This window comes from Microcaecilia unicolor, chromosome 11 (assembly GCF_901765095.1).
Source record: "Microcaecilia unicolor chromosome 11, aMicUni1.1, whole genome shotgun sequence".
In the NCBI taxonomy this organism is placed as follows: domain Eukaryota; kingdom Metazoa; phylum Chordata; class Amphibia; order Gymnophiona; family Siphonopidae; genus Microcaecilia; species Microcaecilia unicolor.
In genome coordinates this window covers 11,975,178-11,990,457 of record NC_044041.1, presented here as the reverse complement: position 1 = coordinate 11,990,457, position 15,280 = coordinate 11,975,178, and the positions used below count along the sequence as shown (strand labels likewise).

At 47.5% G+C, this 15,280-nt stretch overlaps 1 protein-coding gene across 1 annotated transcript in view; it reads left to right on the top strand.

The window, feature by feature from the left end:
• DTX1 (deltex E3 ubiquitin ligase 1) overlaps nucleotides 1-15,280 on the top strand; it is a 169,299-nt gene that overhangs the window by 65,842 nt on the left and 88,177 nt on the right. The window contains exon 2 of the mRNA XM_030217948.1: nucleotides 5,320-6,001. Coding sequence (XP_030073808.1) covers nucleotides 5,320-6,001 — 682 coding nt within the window. The remainder of the gene's footprint in view (nucleotides 1-5,319; nucleotides 6,002-15,280) is intronic.

Here is a 15,280-nt window from a genome sequence, read left to right as displayed (position 1 = left end):
TTGTCTTTCTGTCTCAGTGAGTCCTGTGTAGGATGTCTGGGTACGGGGAAGGTGATCTGTACATTTTTGCAGATAAATATTTGCCTTTCTCAGTGATAGCTATTGCGAGACGTTTGGTAGAGGGAGGTGAATCCTTGTTCTCGCTGGGCCAGACGTTTGCCACGTCAGCTTTAGTCTCGCTGGGTTTCCTGTCTTCCACTTGCCCCTGGTGCTCGTGATTTCCCAAGGAGTTTTCTGTACTCTGGTGCGTCCAGTTCCCTAATTGTCACACTTATGAAAAAAGCTTACGATTTCAGCTCCCCAGCTGCACAAGCTCTGGGGAACAGCCAAGCAACGCACAGTCAGTACATTTCTTGCTGGTAGCTTCTCGTTAAATGCTGTCTGTGTAATTCCAGTTTCCCCTGAATCTCACGGTCTGTCCGTTTCTTTTCTTCTCCAGTTGGACTGAGCGATGAGTTTGCTGTGTTAGTCCACCCCTAAATGTGCAGAAACAAACAAAAAAAAAAAGAGTGAAGTGATATTGTTTTATTGGACTAATGGATTGTGGTTTATTCAATGCTTAATATACCGCTCATAATACATTGTGCGCAAAGTGGTGAACGACATATATAAAACGTTTTGAAAACCAAAGAAAGACAGGAAAGACCTAAACCGAATACAAGATAAAACTAATAAAACAAAAAAGGTTAAATCAAATAGGATAAAAATTTAAAAGTGGGGGCTTTTTACTAAGCAGCCCTGAAAAGTGGCCGGCACTATCCCCAGCTCGGGTCTTTCCCGCGCACTGAGGCCACGTTTAGCATGGTGATAAATAGGCCCCATCTTCCACTCTTCCGTTCTCCGATTCCCTAATGTGGCTGTGCCACATGAACTTGATCTTACCACAACATCACCCTGTATTTCTTCACACCGGAGCCTGCAAAGGCCTCTCCGGTACTATTTACTTTTTATTTTTGTTACATTTGTACCCTGCGCTTTCCCACTCATGGCAGGCTCAATGCGGCTTACATGGAGCAATGGAGGGTTAATTAACTTGCCCAGAGTCCCACTAGCAACATTCCATGTAGAAGTCAGCCCTTGCAGATCACCAATGTGGCCGCGCAGGCTTCTGCTTCTGTGAGTCTGACGTTCTGCACGTACGTGCAGGACGTCAGACTCACAGAAACAGAAGCCTGCGCAGCCTTCTACTTGGAATGTTGCTAGTGGAATAGCAACATTCCATGTAGAATCTCAAATAGTAGCAACATTCCATGTAGAATCTCATAGAGTAGCAACATTCCATGTAGAATCTCCAATAGTATCTATTTTATTTTTGTTACATTTGTACCCTGCGCTTTCCCACTCATGGCAGGCTCAATGCGGCTTACATGGGGCAATGGAGGGTTAAGTGACTTGCCCAGAGTCACAAGGAGCTGCCTGTGCTGGGAATCGAACTCGGTTCCTCAGTTCCCCAGGACCAAAGTCCACCACCCTAACCACTAGGCCACTCCTCCACTGTTACTACTATTTGAGATTCTCCGTGGAATGTTGCTATTCCACTAGCAACATTCCATGTAGAAGTCGGCCCTTGCAGATCACCAATGTGGCCGCGCAGGCTTCTGCTTCTGTGAGTCTGACGTGCAGGACGTCAGACTCACAGAAACAAAGCCTGCGCAGCCTTCTACATGGAATGTTGCTAGTGGAATAGCAACATTCCATGTAGAATCTCCAATAGTAGCAACATTCCATGTAGAATCTCCAATAGTATCTATTTTATTTTTGTTACATTTGTACCCCGCGCTTTCCCACTCATGGCAGGCTCAATGCGGCTTACATGGAGCAATGGAGGGTTAATTAACTTGCCCAGAGTCCCACTAGCAACATTCCATGTAGAAGTCGGCCCTTGCAGATCACCAATGTGGCCGCGCAGGCTTCTGCTTCTGTGAGTCTGACGTTCCTGCACACTCACAGAAACAGAAGCCTGCACAGCCTTCTACATGGAACGTTGCTAGTGGAATAGCAACATTCCATGTAGAATCTCCAATAGTAGCAACATTCCATGTAGAATTTCCAACAGTAGCAACATTCCATGTAGAATCTCCAACAGTAGCAACATTCCATGTAGAATCTCCAATAGTATCTATTTTATTTTTGTTACATTTGTACCCCGCGCTTTCCCACTCATGGCAGGCTCAATGCGGCTTATATATTGTAAGCCGCATTGAGCCTACAAATAGGTGGGAAAATGTGGGATACAAATGTTAACAAATAAATAAATACATTTTTCCTATTAATGGCCACACGCTAATTTCCCCATTAGCGCATGGGCATTAGTGCATGAGAACTTACTGCTATTTTCTAGGCGGTAAGGGCTCACATGCTACTTACGCACTCATCGGTTAGCGTGCAGCAGTGTAGCTGTACTAACCGTGATTAGTTTAGAACATGCCTGCTCTCTGCCCCCAGCACGTGAAAGTGTGCGCTGATCCCAAAACTACCGCAGGATGGCTGAGCAAGGCCTGCATTAGTGCTTACCGCAGCTTAATAAAAGGACCCCAAAGGAATCTGCTGCTACTTAATGCCATTTATTTCTCGACAAACCTTCAGGAACTAATTTTCTTATTTATTTGGGTTTTGCTCACTCCTTTTTCAGTAGTAGGTTCCCTGTCCCTGGAGGTCTATCTAAATTTGTGCCTGAGGCAACTGAGGGTTAAGTGACTCGCCCAAGATCACAAGGAGCAGCAGTAGGATGTCAAGACTGTTGCTCTAACCACTAGGCTACTCCATGGTAAAGCATGGCCATGTCTGAATATACCAGTGAATCATAGATGACTTTACAGAGAGGGCGGGGGTGGGGAATTGATATGTTAGGACAGGGCTGAAGGTATCCTGGGCACCAGGTCACCATGGTGTCTAGAAGTTGCGTTGCGGTACCTGAGATTTTGCACCTCAATGTTGAAGATGACCCATGGTGCTGGAAAATGAAGGCTCCTTGTGCAGTCTACGCCACTGATAAGTGTGAGCTGCATGGTGAAGGACCTCCCGTGTCAGTCTCATGGTCTGACTAGTGTGGAGGCTCCTTCGACTTCCTGGTTCATACTGTCTGAGAGATGAATTGCACAAATGGCAAATGACTAGGATTGCATCACCATTTTAAAGACGATGGCACAAGAGACAGGAACAAATGGGCATCACTCTTGCTTTGGGATACTGGGGGGGGGGTATGGGGGTGTCACTAGACATCAGGGAGGTGTTTCTTTACAGTTGGTAGTGGATTAGGGAGGTGGGGTCCTCTAGACCACCCAGGGATGGACTGACCATTCGGGCAACCGGGCACGAGGATCCAGATGCTCTGCCTGGATGCCCGGCTCACACTATAGCCCTCCCTGGTCCTACCTTTAAAGGTGCGCCGCTGGTGATCTAGTGGCCTTTGTGGGGGGAGGGGGGAACATGTTCTTTCCTGCCTGTTGTGCTGCTGCTGTTTCCCCTGCCCTGTGCTGCTGTGCTGTACTGTTAAAAACGGTGGCCGAGACTCCCTGCAGAAGTCTTGCGAGACTGTTGAGACCCGCGAGACTACTGCGGGAAGTTTCAGCCGCCATTTTGAAAACACGGTGCCGGCGAGAGGGGGAACAGTGGCAGCACAGCGTAGAGACCACTAGACCACCAGGGTCCTTCAGGTAGGACCTGTACAGCAAGGGCGTCGGCTGTGGTGGAGGGGGGGGAGCAGCATGGCAATAGGGAGTGTGTCGGACAGTGGCTGGGCAGGGGGCCCAGACCAATCTCAGTCCGCCCCTGAGACCACCAGTTTTTTTTAAATACTTTACTGTTGAGGGAACCGGGGGGGGGGGGGGGGGGGGGTGGGGGTCATGGATTTGAGATTCTGCCGTTCTGTGGCTCAACCAAAGTGATTTACGTTCTTCTTATATGCAGCTGTGGTAGACTTTGCCCTACCCTTACTCTTAAATTTGGAGAGGGGTAGGGGATATGCACAGGGGAAAAGCTTTTGGTGTGTTTGGGCCTTTCTTCTGATTTTCAGATTTTTCTTCACATCATTTCACACGTTCAGTTAAAACGTTTTAACGTATATTGGGATGGTTTCATGCATGCAAACTGATTTTGATATGTCTTAATTTCGATTTAGTGTGAGGTAAAGTTTTTAAGGCGCTTAAGGGGTCCCTATACTAAGGTGCGCCGAAAAACGGTCTGCGCTGTTGTAGACGCATGTATTGGGCGCGCACAGGTCCGTTTTTCAGCACGCCTGCAAAAAAGGCCTTTTTATTTTGGGGGCAAAAAATGGACGTGCAGCAAAATGAAAATTGGTGCTCATCCATTTTGGGCCTGAGACCTCACCACCACCCATTCACTAAGCGGTAAGGTCTCGTGTGTTAACTGGGCGGTAATCGTCAGCACGCACACAACGATTAACACCCAGTGAGCACTGTGTGATGGAAAATGAAATATATTTTCCGGTGCGCGTGCTGGACGCATGTAAAAAAATGAAATTACCGCCCAGGCCACGCGGTAGCAGGGCAGTAGTTCCGAACTGGTGCGTGTTGGGTGCGTGTAGGCGCCTACGTGACTTAGTAAAAGGGCAACTAACAAACTAACCCCCCCTGCTTACTAAGCTGCGCAGCAATGCTGACGCAGTCTTTTCAAAGTGAACGGGCTGTGTCAGCATTAGCGCGTGGTAGCGGCTTGCGCAAATTAGTAAACAGGGGGGTAAATGCGAGATAATGAAAACACATTCCTAGAGAGGGGTAATTGTGAGATGAGTCTTAGTTGTTGCTGGATCCTAAGGGTTCCTTCTAGTAAGTCGCACTAAGGATTAGTACACACTAAATGCCGCATCCCATTGTATACCTATGGGCAGCATGGCACATAATGCACACGAATTCATTAACGCGTCTTAGTAAAAGGACCCTTTACCTTTTGGGCTGGCTTCTAAATTTAACAAAAATTTGTCAAGGCCTGTTTTAGGAGATGTGACTTAATATCAAAACAGTGTTGAATGCATGGGGGTAGAGTTATTACTCTGCTAAGACGACTTCACTCAGTTGCCTTGGTTTCTCCATCTTGAGAACATTGACTAAATTCTGATTGTGGTTCTAACTCCGCTGCAGATTATCTGGACAGCTCTTTTATGTTTCTGACAGGGGAGATGTTCCTCAGTTCAGATGCATCTGAAAGTGTACACAGTGCTGCATGATCAGCCAGCAGTGAATGCAGATGTGCGGCATGAAAACGTGGAATCTAAAGCTATGTGTTGTAGATTAACGAGGCATAAGTTTGGTAGACCAAGAATAATACCAACTCACAGTATTCTTCATCTTGTTTTCTCAGGAACAATGCGCCCGGTGAGGAGAAATTTCTATGACCCATCCTCGGCCCCTGGGAAAGGGATTGTGTGGGAATGGGAGAATGATAATGGCTCTTGGACTCCCTACGACATGGACATCTGCATTACCATCCAAAATGCTTATGAGAAGCAACACCCTTGGCTAGACTTGACCACCCTTGGCTTCTGCTATCTGATCTACTTCAACAGCATGTCTCAGATGAACCGTCAGACTCAACGGAAAAGGCGCCTCCGTCGACGCATGGACCTAGCCTACCCACTTACCATGGGCTCCATTCCTAAGTCCCAGTCTTGGCCAGTAGGCACCAATTCTGGGCAGCCCTGTTCATGCCAGCAGTGCCTGCTTGTTAACAGCACCAGGGCTGCCTCAAATGCCATCCTGGCATCCCAGCGGAGGAAGGTATATTCCAGTACCGGGAATGGGACGCTGGCTGTAAGACAGAGCAACACTTTCAATGGCACAGCGTTATGGTCAACAAGCATGGCGCCAGCTGGAGGGCCAACCAAAATGGAGCAGGTGCGCCCCCTGAATGGCACGCAGCATTCGACTTTCTCCAGAAGTCAGAGTGCCCCCGCTAGCACCCAGCTTCCAGGGCAAAATAATCTGAACCGGCCAGGAACACAGCGCACGGCTGTCTTAAGTACCAGGGCAGCCATTCCACCAGGGTAAGACTTTCTCATCACTCTGTCACACTATGTCATTTTTCTACTGTCATTACAGAAGTGCAGTGAATTAACTTCCAGAGATCATGTATTAGTCTACTTCATATCACTTGTGAAAAAAAAATGTCAGAGATTTTCAATGTTCCTTCAGCTGTGGTTGGTTATTACTAGTTCCTTTTTTGGACCAGTGACTTTCTATATAATAATTCTCACCTCCAACATTCTGAGGCTGCCTGGAACCGTGGATCCCTTGGAGGTGGTATGGATCATGTTGGAGTAGATAATAGTGACGTCACACAACCCACACCAGATTGGCCAGTAGAAGGGAGAGGGGCGGAGCCACGATACAGGGAGCAGCGAATCAGCACAACACGGGGAATGCACAGCAGCAGGAACAGAAGCCTCTCTCACACAGTCACTCTCACATACACTCTCTCAAACATACACACTCAGAGGAAAACCTTGCTAGCGCCCGTTTCCTTTCAAACAGAAACGGGCCTTTTTTTACTAGTATTCTTATAATTCTTTTATTTATCACTGGGGTCAAAAAGTGCAGCCATGTCTCTTCACCACAGTGATCAAACTCCAGTACGGCCAGAGATGGTGGAACAGTGACCCACGACGCACTGAAGTCCATGAGAAGACTCAGTTTGGAGTTCAGTCTATAGGTTCCTGAGATTTTCCCCTTACTGCTTAAATGCAGAGTCCAAATACCTCTCTAAAGGGAGTGATTCCAGTAAAGCCTTTTTCTCCTTGGTTCAGGGGACATTTTTTAAGTGTTTCCATTCAATTTTAGATCTTCTGATATTGCTCTGAGCTACATATAGAGCAGTGGCGTAGGAAGGGGGGGGGGGGCGGTGGGGCGATCCGCCCCGGGTGCACGCGCTGGGGGGGTGTCGGCGCCGCTGGTTACCTGCTCTCTTTGCCCCAGAACAGGTTACTTCCTGTTCCGGGGCAGAGAAAGCAGGGAACCAACGGAGCCGAATCAGCTCCCAGAGATGACGTGCACTTGACGGGGCGGAGCGCCAGCGGTAAAGATGCATTCTGGGGGGGGGGGGGTTGTGCGCGCCGAGGGGAGGCGCCGTGCTCCACCCGGGGGGGGGTGCGCAGCGGCGACCCGCCCCGGGTGTCAGCCGGCCTCGCTACGCCGCTGATATGGAGACTCTTTAGGCTTCCTTAGCTAGGAAGATACAAGGGCCACCAAAAACAGCAGCATTAGCATACTCTGTTTTGAAAGTTTGCATCAGATAATTAACATAAGCTGGAACATTGGTTTCTGTTGCATTAGGACCATTGATCATTTCTGAAATATTTATAGAAACAGAGAAAGTGGTAGGCAAGGGCCACACAATCCGCTCATTTGCACCTGCCAGACGTGCTGTCACAGCTTGCACTTGCACTGTGGTCTTTGGCATTCCTGTTTCCCACCCCTAAGGTCCATGAGCATCTGTCCCATGCAGGCTTGTTTTCTCTCCTTCTGTGTCTCTTGTAATCTTCACTGGTGGTTGTCCCAGGTGTCCACCGGCCTCTCAGTGGAAAAGTCTTTTCTCCCGTTCTTTGTGAGCTTCATGTGACCATACCTTGTTCTTGGGCTTCTCATGTTTAAATCTGTGCAAACCTCCTCCTTAGCCCCTTCCAGTAATCTATGAAAACTGGGGGTTCTGCTACGCTGATATTCATTAGAACCTCAGACAAATATCACATTGGTCCATATAGACATTTCTCTGTTTCCATCATCTGCCTTTTTATAGCTATGTGTCATTTCTCCTTTCCTCTCCAGTCTCCCTCTTCTAACCCTTCACCTACTTTCCAGCTTTAATTCCTACTTTGAGTTCCCTAATCCTCCCATGCCTCACTTGTCTCTTTCCTTCCCCAGTCCCTATTTCTTTGCCTTTCACCTACTTTCTAGTCCCCCATTTCCTCCCTTTGGACTTATCTCCTCCCCAGCCTCATCTACCTTCTTCTGTCTCTCATCCCCGAATCAACCCCAACTTCTTCTCTTTCACTCATCCCCTTCCACCTCCAGTTCCTTTCTTATGTTTTACCCTCTATCCGGGCTTTTATTTCTCCTTTTAGCTCTTCCATTTTTACCCTCTTTTACCTCCTTCACCTCCCCACCTCATTTTTACCCTCTCTCAACCCTTTCCTTTGTCTCTCATCCACTCCACAGTCTCTTGTCCTTTTCAGCTGACTCCCAGACTCCCTTGGTCCTTCAAACTATTTTTCCTCTTGCTGTTTCTGCGCTTGGTCTTACTCATTACCCTCATCCAGTGAGCTAGTTCCCCCTTGTCCTCCTAACCCCTAGTCAATGTCTTAGTCCCAACTATCCCCACACCTTACTGAGGCACTGAGTCTTCACTCAGTCCCACCCAAGTCTTGAGTCTCCATTTATACTCCCACTACTCATAAGAACATAAGTATTGGCATACTGGGTCAGACCGAAGGTCCATCAAATGTGGTGTCCTGTTTCCAACAGTGGCCAATCTAGGTCACAAGTACCTGGCAAGATACTAAAAATGTTAGAACAGATTTTATACTGCTTATACCAGGAATACTCAGCCAACCTTAGAGTCTATCTTCATCTGGTCTCCTACCAAGTCTTACAGTTTCCGCTTAAGGGCAAGTCTCTGCTCTTTTGCATTCCCAAGTTCCCAGTATCTGCCCTCTGTCTCCCTTTCCTCAGCACTTGTCCAGCTACTTCTTCTCCGGTATTCATTAATCCTGTCTGTCTTCCTCCATAGTACCTCAGCATCCATCTCTATGCCCCTCCCTCTCAACCTTGCCTTCCTTCTCCCTCTACCTCCCCCCCAGTCTCAGTCCTCCTCTCTTTTCTCACTCTCCAAGCTCTCTGCCCCCCTTTTCCTTACTGACCACAACATCTGCCAGCATTATCACCCCCAGCCCCCCACTCCCCAGCATTAGCTCCAGCTGCCTCGCTGCACTAACTCCCTTCCTGCCCCAGCCCCAGAATCAGCTCTCTTTCCAATCCCAAACCCCAGTCCTAGCATCAGTCCCAGCCCCCTCCTAGTTCCAGCTACCCAGTCCCAGCCCCTGCCCCCTTCTAGGCCCAGCATCAGTTCCCTCCTAGCCCCAGTGCCTTAGCATCACTTCTGTCCTAGTTCCAGTGACCCAGTCTCAATTCTCTTCTAGTCCCAGCACCCCGGCCTCAGTTCCCTTCTAGACCCAGCGCCCCAACCTCAGTTCCCTTCTAGACCCAGCGCCCCAACCTCAGTTCCCTTCTAGAGTCTTGACCCAGCGACCTGGCCTCAGTTCCCTTCTAGACACAGCGACCCGCCCTCAGTTCCCTTCTAGATTCATCGACCCGCCCTCAGTTCCCTTCTAGAGTCTAGACCCAGCGACCTGGCCTCAGTTCCCTTCTAGACACAGCGACCCGCCCTCAGTTCCCTTCTAGATTCATCGACCCGCCCTCAGTTCCCTTCTAGAGTCTAGACCCAGCGACCTGGCCTCAGTTCCCTTCTAGACACAGCGACCCGCCCTCAGTTCCCTCTTAGTCCCAGCCCCTCCAGCATCAGCCCTCTTAGCCCCAGCATCAGTCTACTTCCAACCTCAGTTCCAGCCATCAAGTCACCTTCTCCTTCCCATCCTCCACCCTGCCAGATTAATGTTCTGCACAGCAGCAGACGGCCACTGGCCTGGCTACATTTTAAAAAGGAGAAGTTAGAACAGATACAGGAAGTGCTTCTCTTCACCTTTTAAAAACGCAGCAGGGCTGGAAGCAGCAGCACAGCACAATGGCAGGAGAGAGAAGCAATGCATCTCCACCGCTGTGAAGAGAGACGAACCATGAAGCAGGCTTTTGGCACCTCTTATGCTGGGCACCCTGAGCCAGTGCCTCACTGACTTGCCCCTTAAGCCAGAGCATTGTTTCCTCATGTTTAAATAACTTTAAGCTTTCTCTTGATGTATTTATTTCTGGAACCTCCAGAATTTCACTCAGTATCTTTGCGGGGATACATCCCTTTAATTAGAAAGCAAAGCTGACGCTAAAGACGGCAAAGGGGGTCAGTCCTTGAGACAGCCCTGGATAAGGGCGAAACATGCATGTCGGGCAATAACAACAATCCCCTGACCAGACACATCTAATAAAGATGAATATTTGATATAATAAAAGCTTATACAGAAATATATAAACACAAGTTATTTAAAATATAAAATAATTAGGCTGTAGCAAACACTAATTTAAAAGTGAGCCCATGAAGAGGTATGTGCTTTATCCATTGCCATAAAACATGGTTGGCAACGTGCACAGCCGAGGTCACTACGAAGTAGAAAAAGCATTTTTGAAACAAACAAACGAACTGTCATGTTATAAGAACGTTAGAACTTTATGCTGGGAACCGGGTGTGGTAATACTGAGTAAATAACTTTAGGGGCATAAAATTAGGTTTTTATTGGTTAAGAAGTTAAAGGGTCCTTTTACTAAGGTGCACTGAAAAATGACCTGTGGTAGTGTACACTCGTGTTTTGAGCACGTGCAGAATTATTTTTCAGCGCGCCTACAAAAAAAATGCCTTTTTTTTTTTTTTTCCTGAAAACGGACGTGTGGCAAAACGAAAATTGCCGCGTGTCCATTTTGGGTCTGAGATCTTACCGCCAGCCATTGACTTGGCGGTAATGACCTACATGCGCCAAATGCCACTTGGCGTATGTCCATTACACGCGCCCGAAAATAAAAAAAATATTTTTCAGACGCTCGTATTGGACGCGCGCCAAAAATGAAATTACCGCAAGAGCCACGCGGTAGTCGGGCGGTAACTCGGTTTTGCGCGCGTAGACGCTTACGCAGCTTAGGAAAAGGGCCCCTAAAAGATTAGTTCCTTTGACTTGAATGATTTGACCTCACTTTTTGAGCCTTGCTAAAAAGGTTTTGTGGTGTGTGACGAGTGGAACAAAAATTTCTGAGGTTGCCTGCACTACCCTCCTTCAGCTAACTAGTTACTAAGGGCCTCTTAAAAGCGTAGTGTGTGCTAAGAGAATTAGTACATGTTAAATTCTAAGAACCCAGAAGTATATCATGGGCTTCTTAGCACCAAGTGCTCACTGATGTCTGTTAACACCCGCTAAGCAGGGCCGCTGAGAGACCGAGCCGGACCCGGGGCAGGGCCGCCGCTGCTGGTCCCCCTCCCCCATGGACCGCCACATAGCCAGACAGCAAAAATTGGGGAGGGGATCGGAGCCCTAAGTGGAGGGGGCACATTTTGCCCCACCTCCCTGTCCCCTGACCCAACTGCCTTCTCCGCCTGTGGCTGCTTTTCCCCCTCACGTCGCGCATGAAAACTTGACTGGGCTGGGGTGCCTCCAGGACCAGGTTTGGGAACCACTGTCCTAGTCACATTTTCGACAGGCATAAACTGCCATTTAGATGGCATGATTTTAGAAACACAGGATACACACATCCAAAACTCCACAACATGCATTTAGCAAGGTCCTGTGGTTTGGGTGTGTTTTTTTAAGTCAAATGCTTAAATACATCTTGTGCTTTTCCTAAAAAAGAACTTTTGGAGGCTGGATCTGCAATCCACTGCCTTCTGTAAAGTATGAAAGAGTTCATAGGTCAGGTTGCCCCGAACTACTAGTAACTGTAATGCTGAAAGGAGGACGAGGCGAATTCAGAGGAGAGGGTTGGATATCAACCAAGGAGAAAACGCAACTCCGTTTTTCTTCTTTGGTTTGGATACAGATCTAAGGATCTCGTTAGATCTGTGGAAAGCAGCTTAATGTCCCAATGCTCAGAGAGAAGGGAGGGGGAAAGCCAGAAACGGAACAGGCAGGATTCATCAGATCTTCATACTGTACAAGACTTTCACCTATAAACACAGCGTAAAGCTTAGAAATACATTATGTTTACCCAGCTTCACTTGCTACTTTTCTTATTAACTTACTAATTTTATTTCTGGAAACCTTTAATCTTGTTTATTTATTTATTTAGATTTTGCTCACACCTTTTTCAGTAGTAACTCAAAGGGGAGCTACATTCAGGTACACTGGATATTTCTCTGTCCCAGAAGAGTGGCCTAGTGGTTAGGGTGGTGGATTTTGGTCCTGGGGAACTGAGGAACTGAGTTCGATTCCCACTTCAGGCACAGGCAGCTCCTTGTGACTCTGGGCAAATCACTTAACCCTCCATTGCCCCATGTAAGCCACATTGAGCCTGCCATGAGTGGGAAAGCACGGGATACAAATGTAACAAAAATAAAATAGATACTATTGGAGATTCTACATGGAATGTTGCTATTCCATGTAGAAGGCTGCACAGGCTTCTGTTTCTGTGAGTCTGACGTCCGGCACGTACGTGCTGGATGTCAGACTCACAGAAGCAGAAGCCTGCGCGGCCACATTGCTGATCTGCAAGGGCCGACTTCTACATGAAATGTTGCTAGTGGAATAGCAACATTCCATGTAGAATCTCAAATAGTAGCAACAGTGGAGGAGTGGCCTAGTGGTTAGGGTGGTGGACTTTGGTCCTGGGGAACTGAGTTCGATTCCCATTTCAGGCACAGGCAGCTCCTTGTGACTCTGGGCAAGTCACTTAACCCTCCATTGCCTGCCGCATTGAGTCTGCCATGAGTGGGAAAGTGCAGGGTACAAATGTAACAAAAAGAAAAAAAATCTAAGCTTGTACCTGAGGCAATGGAGGTTTAAGTGTCTTGCCCAAGATCACAAGGAGCAGCAGCAGTGGGATTTGAACCAGCCACCTCTGGATGTCAAGACCGGTGCTCTAACCACTAGGCCACTCCTCCATTATACTCACTGTGTGTATACCTATGTGTGTGTATATTTGAGTATGTGGGTAGAGGGTGTGTTGCGTGTGTGTGTATGTGCATATTTGGGTGGGGGGTGGGTATGTGTGTGTATATTTGTGTAGGTGGGTAGGGGTGTATGCATGTATATATGTGCATATGTGTATGTGTACATATATATGTGTGTGGGGGTAGGGGGGTGTGCGTATGTGCACAGGGGATGTGTGCATGTGTGTGTGTTTCTATAAGTGCCTGTGCATGTGTGGGTAGGGAGTGTGTGCATGCATGTATATGTGTGTCTGTGTGCAGGCCTCTCATAAGGGGTGGGCAAGAAGGCTGACTACCAGGGTGATGGGAAGGGGCCTTACCACCCTTGTGAATCAATCCTCAAGAACAAAAAAACAAAGGGCGACTGAGGGAACGTTTTCATTTTGTTTCTAGTTGTTTTGTTTGTGATGTTTCTTCCTTTATTTCATTTCTATTAAAGACAGCGAGGGAAGCAATTCTCTCAGACTCTGACGCTGGGGGTTTTCCATCCATGGTTTATGAAGTTTGCAGGCAGGTGTCAGCATCAGAAGCCACAGCACCTCTGGGCACAACTGGTTTATTCTTTGTAGGTTGTAAAGAAATTTTACATAAGCCCCCGAATTCTTTGTATGGCACCGAAATGTACACCTGGATCGAAGATGCATGCGCAGATTAATTAGGTAACAAGCCATTAACTAGCAATAAATGAATGTTAACAATCAATTACTGCGGTTAGTTGGCAGTAATTAGATTCTGCACATGCATCTTCCTGAGCAGTATTCTGTACCCCCTGTTGGTGGGGGAGCAATTATGAAGGCCTAGGCCAAAGGGGTCCTGTGCTGGTAATGCCTAAATATAAAGAGAAAAGCCAAACAATCCCAAGCGGAAGGTGCCGGAGGGCCTTCGGGACTGGAGCATGTCCTTTGGTTGATAGAGGTAGAAAAAGAGGTGGAAATGGTGAACATCAGTGACCCTGATCGACATTGTTTCTATTTCTGTGAACTGGGAGACGTGTTCCGGTCTTCGAAACATGACGGCAGATAAAGACCAAATGGCCCATCCAGTCAACCCATCCTCTGTAACCCCCAATTCTTCCTGTCCCTGAGCGATCCCACATGCTTATCCCATGCCTTTTTAAATTCTGGAACAGTCCTCGACTCCACCACCCTTTCTGTGAAATAATACTTCCTTAGGTTACTCCTAAGCCTATTCCCTCTTAACTTTGTCCTATGCCCCCTCATTCCAGAGCTCTCCTTCATTTGAAAAAGGCTCTCTTCCTGTATCTAAGCACATAAGCACCGCCATACTGGGAAAAGACCAAGGGTCCATCAAGCCCAGCATTCTGTCTCCGACAGTGGCCAATCCAGGCTTCAAGAACCCAGCAAAAACCCCAAAAATAAAAAATGCCCTTGAGATATTTAAATGTTTCTATCATGTCTCCTCTCTCCCTCCTCTCTTCCAGCGTATACATGTTGAGGTTCATAAGCCTATCCCTATATGTTTTCTGTTGAAGACCGCCTACCAATTTTGTAACCGCCCTCTGGACCGACTCCGTCCTGTTTATATCCTTCCGTAGGTGGGGTCTCCAGAACTGCACACAGTACTCTAAATGGGGCCTCACCAGAGACTTATAAAACGGCACTATCACCTCCTTTTTCCTGCTGGTCATCCCTCTTTTTATGCACCCAAGCTTTGACCGTCGCTTTTTCTACCTGTTTGGAAGCTTTAAGGTCATCAGACACATAATCTACAGATGGTGAAATGTGGAGACATTTTTTTCTTTAAACATTAGCAGCCAATGGACCCCTTTGGTCTAGGCCTTCATAATTGCTCCCCCACCAACACCTCCTAGGTCTAAATCCCCTAGTGGAGGAGTGGCCTCGTGGTTAGAGCACCGGTCTTCCAATCCAGTTGTGGCCAGTTCAAATCCCACTGCTGCTCCTTGTGATCTTGGGCAAATCACTTAACCCTCCATTGCCTCAGGTACAAACTTAGATTGTGAGCCCTCCTAGGACAGAGAAATATCCAGAGTACCTGAATGTAACTCACCTTGAGCTACTACTGAAAAAGGTGTGACCGAACTCTAAATAAATAAATAAAGATTCTAGAATTCTAAAGAATAACAAGATTCCATGCAGAATTTCAAAGTGTAGCAACATTCCATGTAGAACCCCAAAGAGTAACAAGATTCTTTGGGGTGGAGGAGTGGCCTAGTGGTTAGAGCACCAGTCTTGCAGTGATTTTGGCCAAATCACTTAGCCCTCCATTGTCTCAGGTACAAACTTAGATTGTGAACCTTCCTGGGACAGAGAAATATCCAGAGTAATATCCTGAATGTAACTCACCTTGAGCTACTACTGAAGAAGGTGTGAGCAAAATCTAAATAAATAAACTCAAAAGGGAGCATTCCAAAAATTTGCACACAGAATTACCACCATTCCCACTTCAAATGCCAAGAGTTAGGTGCCAGCATTTACACCAGCTCTGTGGTCTC